This window comes from Phocoena phocoena, chromosome 2 (assembly GCF_963924675.1).
Source record: "Phocoena phocoena chromosome 2, mPhoPho1.1, whole genome shotgun sequence".
Classification (NCBI taxonomy): domain Eukaryota; kingdom Metazoa; phylum Chordata; class Mammalia; order Artiodactyla; family Phocoenidae; genus Phocoena; species Phocoena phocoena.
Genome location: NC_089220.1, coordinates 40,872,764 through 40,882,078, shown reverse-complemented (window position 1 = coordinate 40,882,078; position 9,315 = coordinate 40,872,764). Strand labels below are relative to the sequence as shown.

The window sequence follows — 9,315 nt, the reverse complement described above, 5'->3', positions numbered from 1 at the left end:
GGACGCTTTATTCTATTCTATTGGTCTATATGTCTGTCCTTATGAAGATGGCTTTAAACTTAATTTTTCATTTCTAACTTAGTATATGACCCCTGAGGTAATGCTTCACTAGCTGATCTTGTTAACAGGCAACTGTTTTTCAGAAACAGGAAAAGGGAAAGTTGAAGAGAACAGAATCCATATTATTTGATCCTTAGTTTTTTATGGCCCTTAAATGAAAATAATCTAGACTAAAGCATATATGGGTCCTTTTATTATTTCATGTTTTGCTAGTTCTGGTAGATTTTGGAAACTGACAAGAGAAAGAGAGACTAAAAATTGAGGCATGAAGTGGTTTGCATGTGGTAACATAGTAATAATATGCTTGATAATAAGCATGTAATCTGACTCTTGGAGTCCTTTGGTTTCCAGTTGATTGTCCTTCCTACTGCATGTTGAGCTGCCAGTGGCTTTTTATTGAAATGCTACTATTTTAGCAGGGTTTGACTTTTTGAATTATCAGAAAAGTTTACTATAATTGTTAAGTGATGTGACTAACACTTAGTATTTCTATTTTCCACTTCTATTTCCATTTCAATTCAAAGGAATTATAGAGAATATCCTTATTTTATAGAGCAGGGGTTGGCAAACTATGGCCCACAGGCTAATCTGGCCCATAGCCTGTTTGTATATAAATACTGTAAAGTTATATTGGAAGACAGCTACTAATATCCACTTATCTATGGCTGCTTTTCTGCAACAACAGCTGGGTTGAGTCATTGTAACAGAAAAATATTTACTATTTGACCCTTTATAGAAAAATTTTGCTCACCCTTGTAATAGAAAAGTTAAGAAACAAACAACAGAAGCACTCAGGGAAATGATCGGTTAAACCACTAGTAGATTTGAGTTGAGAGTACTGGCTTTTTGAACTTTCCTTTGACCTCAAAATCTGAAATTCCAAGTTTATCTAAGTTCCAGGTAAATTAATAGTGAATATGACTTTTTTCCAAATTAAAAAAAAAGTACTTAGCAACTACTTGTTTTGTGCCAAGTATGTGTCAGGCAATGGGAAGGAGCTAGAGAAGTGAAGTTACAAATCCTGCACTAGGGAACTAACTAATGGAAATATGGGATTTTTCTCCCTCATGTTTTAAGTATGATATTTTCAAATAGTTTTTTTTTCTTTTTCTTAGAGACTGCTGTGTTACAGAAAAAGATGTGACTTTCAGAATAATCCTGAGTGAGAAGGATGAGTCCAGATGTGCCTCTGCTGAATGATTACAAACAGGACTTCTTTCTGAAGCGCTTTCCACAGACTGTTCTTGGAGGCCCTCGATTCAATTTAGGCCATTGTGCCCCTCCTTACATATATGTTAATCAGATTATCCTTTTTTTGATGCCATGGGTTTTGGGTGGAATAGGAACACTTTTGTACCAGTTAGGCATCCTGGAAGACTATTATACAGCAGCACTTTCAGGTGGACTAATGCTTTTCACTGCATTTGTCATCCAGTTCACAAGTTTATACGCCAGAAGCAGATGGGTGACAGTGGAAAGAATGCTGACCACAGATATCTTAGCAGAGGAAGATGAACATGAATTTACAAGTTGTGCTGGTGCTGAGACCATCAAATTTCTAATTCCTGGCAAAAAACATACAGCCAATACCGTTTTTCATTCTTTTCTTGCTGGCTTAGTGTGTGGTCTTGGAACATGGTATTTGCTTCCGAATAGAATAACCCTGCTGTATAGCAGTGCAGGAGGCACTGTTCTACTGTTTTTCTTTGGATGGATGACATTGTGTATAGGAGAATATTCATTAATTGTAAACACAGCTACAGAGACTGCAACTTTCCAAACCCAGGATACTTATGAAATCACTCCTCTTATGAGACCTCTTTATATTTTTTTCTTTGTTTCTATAGATCTTGCACACAGGTAATAAGCTATCAAATACTTTATAACCTTATTTTTAAGCATACATAGTAAGAGCACTCTCCTTAGTATGAAAAGAAAATAATCTATGAATTAAAAGTCACCAAACCATTGGGTGATAGGTTGTTTTGATGAATAATCTCATAGGACTAATCTTTGTTAAACATTCATCCTAAAGCAGTAATTAAATCTTGTTGAAGAGTAAAAAGAAAACCCTTTATAAGATAAGATAAATAAGCAAAATTTCAATCCTGTGTTTTACTTTAAATAAGGAGCCATGAATCTGTAAGATAGCCTGGGTGAAACCTGTGAAATGAGATGGAACTTTCCTGTGAAGGGAAAATAGAGAATTTATACACATAAATGTTAATGCACAGATTGAGTGGATTTAAGATGAATAGAATAACTTATTTAATTTTGTTATAGTAATTATATAGAATATTGATTTTTTAAATCAGTTTGCTATGGAAGAAAAATAGAAAATAGCAATTTTAAACAAAATTATTTGATGACTTCTTTTGCTTGCCTTTTCTAAATCTGACATTTCTTTCTCTCTTCCTATAGAGTGCAGCTTTCTCTATCACAGGTAGAAATGTACAGGCACCGCTTTATGGACTGAGTGTTTGTACCACCCTCATTCATATATTAAATCCCTAACCCCCAATGTGGTGATATTTGGAGATGGGGTCTTTGGGAGCTAATTAGGATAATGAGGGTGGGGCCCTGCTATGATGGGATTAGTACCCTTATAGGAGGACACACTAAAGAGCCTGATTTCCCCCTCCAACATATGAAGATGAAATGAGAAGGCAGCTGTCTTCAAGCCAGAAAGAGAGTTTTCACCATACCCTGATCATGGTGGCACTCTAATCTCAGACTTCCAGACTCCAGGTCTGTGAGAAATAAATTTCTGTTGTTTAAGTCACCCGACTATGGTATTTGATTATGAGCTGGCTAAGATTTTGATACCAAGAAGATGGGTGCTCCCATAACAAATACCTAAAAGTGTAGAAGTGGCTTTGGAATTGGGTAATGGGTAGAGGCTGGAAGAGTTTTGAAGTGTGTGCTAGAAATGTGGACATTAAAGGTAATTCTGGTGAAGTCTCAAGACAGCAGTGAGAGCATGTTATTGGAAACTGGAGGAGAGGGCGATCCTAGTTATAAAGTGGCAAAGAACTTAGCTGAATCATTTTCTAATATTTTGTGAAAGGTAGAACTTGAGAGTGATACATTTGGATTTATAGCCGAGGAGATTTCTAAGCAAAGTGTTGAATGAACAGCTTGATTTCTCCTGACTGCTTATAGTAAAATATAAAAGGAGAGAGATGAATTGAAGAAGCAATTGCTAAACAAAATGGAACCAGAACTTGAAGATTTGGGAAATTTTCAGTCTATCCATATTGCAAAAAAAGAGAAAGCATGTTCTGAAGGGAACACCAGGGGTGTGGCTGGACTGTCGCTCAGTGAAGAGTTTCTGGGATTATAAGAGCAGAAACACTTCCAGTTTGAACTAAAGATGTAATGGATGAAGGCTATTAAAGTTATTAAATTTGACAGGACAGGGATATTAGAGCTATTTGATGGTGAACATGGCGCTTTTCTTAAGCACCAAATGATCTGAAAAGTGATTCAGAGATTATCAGGTTTCAACAAGCTAGAAAGCCTCTTCTGGAAGCCTTGGGGCTGGTACTACCCTGCAGAGCTCTTGGGGTGGTACCCTCACCTAGAACTTTTTGGGTGATGTTGCTGCCCTGGGGGCCTGGAGGGCAGAGTATAAAACAAAAGAGGGTTATTCTACAACCTTAAAATCTAAGGGAATTTGCCTTGCCAGATGTTGGACTTTTTTGGGGACCTATCACCCCTTCTTTCCTTTTTCTCCCTTTTGGAATGGGAATGTCCGTCCTTTGCCGGTCCCACCACTGTGTTTTGGAAACAAAGCATTTCTGGTTTCACAGGTTCACAGCTGGAGAGGATTTTGCCTCAGGATGGACTTTAGAGTTGGTGCTGGAATGAGTTAAGAATTTTGTGGCTGTTGGGAAGGAATGAATGTATTTTGCATGTAAGAAGAACATGAATTTGGGAGATCAGGGTGGAATGTTATGGGCTGAATGTGTGTGTCTCTTCAAAATTCTTCTGTTGAAGCCGTAACCCCCAATGTAGTGATATTTTGAGAGGGTCTTTGGGAGGTAATTAGGTCATCAGGGTGGCCCTAGTTCCTGATGGAATTGGTGCCCTTATAAGAAGAGACACCAGAGAGTTCCATCTCTCTCTCTTTCTCCACTATGTGAGAATACAGTGAGAAGTTGGCTCTCTGCAAGCCAGGAAGAGAGTTCTCATCCGAACCCAATCGTAATGGCACTCTGATCTCAGATTGTGAGAAATAAATTTCTATTGTTTGAGCCACCTAGTCTATGGTACTTTGTTATGGTAGCCCAAAAGAAGACAAGGCATTTAAAAATATATAGCCAGTTTGTGTACTGAAACTGACCAATTCTTAGATTTCTGCTATTCCTTAACTCTTAACCTCTTCTAATTGTGCTACATTTATGGACCAAAGAACACTATAATACCCTTGTAGTTCTTCACCTAATCAAATATTGTAAGAGGAGAGTTAATTTATGGAAATTCTATTGTAATTGATTTCTTAGTACCACAGCCATTTACTAACTATAAAATATATTACAATTAAAAACTTGATTTTGAAAAATTAGCAATAAAATTGAGTTTAAATGTATATGTATACATTTGACCCCTTTTGAAAGATTTATTTATAACATTCTTATTTTCAGAATATAAATTATTGAGTTACTATCTCACTGTGCCATTTCTGATATCAGAAATTACCTGCTATAAAACATCTTTGCATTTAAATGATGCCCTAGGTTCTTTTAATCTTTTTAAAAATCTCAGTTAATTTATAATTTGGTTACCTTGACTACTCATTTTTCATTTCTCAATAAAAGAGCATAAAATTTTTTTTTACTATATTCAAGTTGGATTTAATATATAGTTTTAATGTTTACAGTTTAATGATTATAAAAAGATTTTTTCAACTATAAAAGAGGCAGTCCTCGAACCTATTTTTAAAGAAAATATGAAGTTTATATAGAAAAATTACCTCCCATTTCAATTTTAGAAAAATTTTATCTTCTTAACAATAATAATCAAGATGTTCTTTATGCAGTAGTAGGTGTGATACTGCATATAAATACTGTATAAAATGTGTACTCTATTCGAATTTGGAGAGTTGTCAGATATGTCAAGTTGTATCTTAATATTCTTTCAGAGAATGTGAAAGTTGAAGAGACAAGCCCTACAGTGTAGTGATCTTTTCTTTTCCTGCATTCTTTAGTCTACCTAGTACAGTTGTATATTAATAATTTTAAATGACTTTTTCTATGCATTTTTATCAAAGACAAGTGTGAAACCTTCAGTGCTTAGTTCATAGACTCTCAGGAACTGTTTGAATGAATGATGCATGTTTATATCATCTTAGCCACTACATATTAGGAACATCTTTTTCTGGGCATGTGGATCTTAGTGAGTGTACAGAATTTGCAATATTTTTATGGTTATTAGAAAAACAGTTTTTTCTTGTGGGCTTAGATTTTTTTGCTCTAGAAAATTACTGTAATGTTATCAGAAATTTTAGAATTTAAACATTTTTCTGTTATAAAAGAACCACAGTAATCATCTGTTTGATCATCCTGAGTCATACACACAGGAAAGTAATCACAATGTTTGGTTATTTCAATTATGTATTCTTATATTGTGCTATCTTTGTGTATAAACACTTTTCTGTACTATTGCTTGTTTACTTAAGAACAAAAAGAGATTGGGGGGTAAAATGGAACTTGGATAACATATTTCCTAAGTATACATTATTTTTACACAAATTATCCTTTCCTTGAATATGTTAGCAAGAGAAGTGTTGTCTTTAAAAAAAAAACAAAACGAAAAACTGTACAAATCTACATGTTTTCCTTGACCTTCCTGTGGCTTATTGTGTGTGGTTTGATTTTCTTTTTTGTTACTGGAGTGTTTTCTTCTCAGAATGAAATGAATTTTTTTTTAAAACTACACTACAGAAAGTATCCTCTAATTTAGCATCACATTGTTAACCTTGTGTTCGTTAATTCTCTCTGCTTATAAAAATTTGAAGGACATACATTATGAAACAGAGTGCATTAGCTGGCATCGTCCTGTTATCTGTGTAAGGAAGCACATTATACCATTATTATAATCATAGTTGCTATGCATTTGCTTCTCGGCTGTTAACATACACTTAAGTGTATAAATGTTAGTTGGCTTTCTCCTTGACTTTGATTCCTAGCAGCTCAGATATTCAAGTACAATTATTATGCTATAAGTTTTGAGATTTAGTTTTCTCTTTTGAAAGTTGTCTTTGGAACTCCATAAGTACTACAGCGTTGTTGGCTTCCAGGCAAGGTGTTTGGCTAACCTTATTCCAAAAACTTAGTAACATATTGATAATGTTTATTCCTCTGTGCTTTAAAGTTTTTGTTAAATTATTTGAAACAATTTGATAATGTTATGTTTAACTGGTAAGTGCTGTACCAAAAACCAGTTCCTCCAGTTAAGATAGAAGCCTTCACTAATTTATGAGACTGTGTTGTACAAGTTTGTGTTCTCAAATCCATACCACTGTTTATACAAAATAGAAACAATATTATATGTTTGTTAAATTCCCAAGCTAACCCAGAGACATGTTCATAACCTAATGTTGCTGACCTCTGATTTTAAATATACTAATTTCAAATTCCAGGACCTGGGAGCAAGACAGTACAGGAGAGAGTAGGAAAAAGAGAAGAGCTTACTCTCTTTGCTAGCTACTAAGATATGAACAGCAGGAAGGCTTTGGCTTTCCCAGGGTTGCTTGCAATTTTAAATTAAAAAATTTTAAACTATAGAATCACTGGTGGAATTGCAGCCAATGTAATTTAAAGATTTAAGGGAGAAATATTTTCGTCCTGTACTACACTTGTATACAGTTGAGTACTTGCTGGTATAGAGGAAGGACAGTGGTCACAATTTATGTTTTTGATCTTTTGCAATTTGGGATTAGGACCTTCCTGTAAATATTCTTTTGTTTCAGGGCAGAGGTGGGGTATAGAGGGAGGTGTATGTGTTTTGTTTTTCCTTTAAAGATCTTCTATTTATTGTTTTGTATGATTTAAATATTTTCTTTTTATTGTAGGTTTATGGTAAATATACCAGTTCTAGAACAAATTAATCAGATTTTACACATCTTGTTTATATTTTTACCCTTTCTGTGGGCACTCGGGACCCTACCCCCACCTGATGCACTTTTCTTATGGGCAATGGAGCAGGTTTTAGAGTTTGGCCTTGGAGGCTCATCTATGTCAACCCACCTACGGTAATTATTTTAAATATTAAAGTGATATGTAATTTATTCTCAAAGAACATTTTTTCTTTTCAAGCAGATCTTTTTTTTCCCCTCTGCAGGTTGTTAATAATGTTCATCATTTCTACTGGAACAGCTGTAACATCATATTTCATTCCCAGCACTGTTGGTGTGGTTCTTTTCATGACTGGACTTGGATTCTTACTGAGTCTTAACCTAAGTGAGATTGTTTTTGGCTTCAAACACAGTGTGACCGGACACAGAGTTGGAACCAAATCTAAGGCTTTACCCAACGGTTTGGCAAAACAGTTTGCTTGGAAGGAATACCTTTTCTACAGCATTGTATTAGTCTTGGCTCTCTTAGAAACTGGTTTGTTGCATCACTTTGCTGGTTTCTCACAGAATTCCAAAAACAGTCCCCAGGCTATTGTTGGCTATATTTTGATGATATTATTTATAATACTGTGGATACTTAAAGAAATTCAAAGTGTCTATATATTTGGAATTTTCCGGAACCCTATCTATCCAAAGCATGTGCAGACTGTGACTTTATTCCTAGAGAAGCAAACAAAGCTCATGAAGATTGGTGTTGTCAGACGGATTTTGATAAATCTAGGTAGGAAGACAAATATTAATAAACTTGTATTTTATCTAGGAAGTGTACAAAAATATTATGGAATTTCTGTATTTGTATAATGTTATACTGCATACAAGTGTTTATTCTATGTTTTGGTTTATTTATTGGTTTTTTTAGCTCATTGCTTAAATGTGCTCATAAAAATACTCATAGGCCAAAATAAAATATGGTAGAAGGGGTTATTTTGCCTTCATTAAATTTGTCTCTTTTCTTGTTTGCCTTAGTGTCACCTTTTGCTATGATAGCATTTCTTTCATTGGACAGTTCCTTACAAGGACTCCACTCTGTGTCTGTCTCCATTGGATTCACAAGAGCTTTTAGAATGGTAATGCTAATATGCACTTAATAGTATTTTCCTATTCCCAAATTTAATTATGATTTTGTTTACTCTAACAGTTTACTTAGATTATCAAATTCTGCCTAGTAAAGTGGTAAATTTGTGTACTGCAGGTATGGCAGAATACAGAAAATGCTTTATTGGAGACAGTCATTGTATCATCAGTGCACTTGTTGATCTCCAATACAGACATATGGTGGAACCGAAATCTGGATACAGGAATCAGACTCTTACTGGTAAATATATTTTTAACAGCTTTAATGAGATGTATTTCATATACCATAAAATCATTCACTTAAAGTGTAAAGTTCGGTGTATATTCAGAACTTTGCAGCCATCACCACAATCTAATTTTAGAATATTTACAGCATCCCAAAAAGAAACCTTATACACATTAATAGTCATTTCCATTCTGCTCTCCGTCTCATCTGCTCCCTACTCCAGCCCCAGCAACCATTAATCTACTTTCTGTCTCTAAGGATTTGCCAATTCTGGACATTTCACACGAGTATGATTATGCAGTATGTTGTCTTTTGCATCTGGCTTCTTTCTCTTAATGTTTTCAAGATTCATCCATGTTGTAGCATGTATCAGTATTTTATTCTTTTTTATTGCTGAAAAATATTCCATTGTATGGATATATCACATTTAGTTGATTCATTCATTAAATGATAGATATTTAGGTTGTCGCCACTTTTTGACTATTATGACTAATGCTGCTATGAACATTCAAGTACAAGTTTTTATATGGACATGTGAGTTCGTTTCTGTCAGGTATGTTTACCTAGGACTGGAATTTCAGTTACACACGAACTTTATGTCTTAACACTTCAAGGTATTGCCAAACATTTTTCCAAAGTGATTGCGCCATTTTACATTCTCACCAGCAGTGCATGAGGATTCTAATTTCTCTACATTCTCACCAACAGTTGTTGTCTGACCTTTTCATTATAGCATTGTCATGGGTCTTTTCATGATTTTGATACTGCATTTCTCTGAATACTAATGATTCATCTTACATATGTTTATTGGCCCTAT

At 34.7% G+C, this 9,315-nt stretch overlaps 1 protein-coding gene across 1 annotated transcript in view; it reads left to right on the top strand.

The window, feature by feature from the left end:
- Positions 1–1,231: 1,231 nt before the first annotated feature.
- The window catches only part of PCNX4 (pecanex 4), a 31,729-nt gene continuing 23,645 nt past the window's right edge, over positions 1,232–9,315 (top strand). The window contains exons 1-5 of the mRNA XM_065872514.1: positions 1,232–1,920; positions 7,136–7,315; positions 7,405–7,919; positions 8,165–8,265; positions 8,391–8,513. Of these exons, the coding sequence (XP_065728586.1) occupies positions 1,232–1,920; positions 7,136–7,315; positions 7,405–7,919; positions 8,165–8,265; positions 8,391–8,513 (1,608 nt within the window). The remainder of the gene's footprint in view (positions 1,921–7,135; positions 7,316–7,404; positions 7,920–8,164; positions 8,266–8,390; positions 8,514–9,315) is intronic.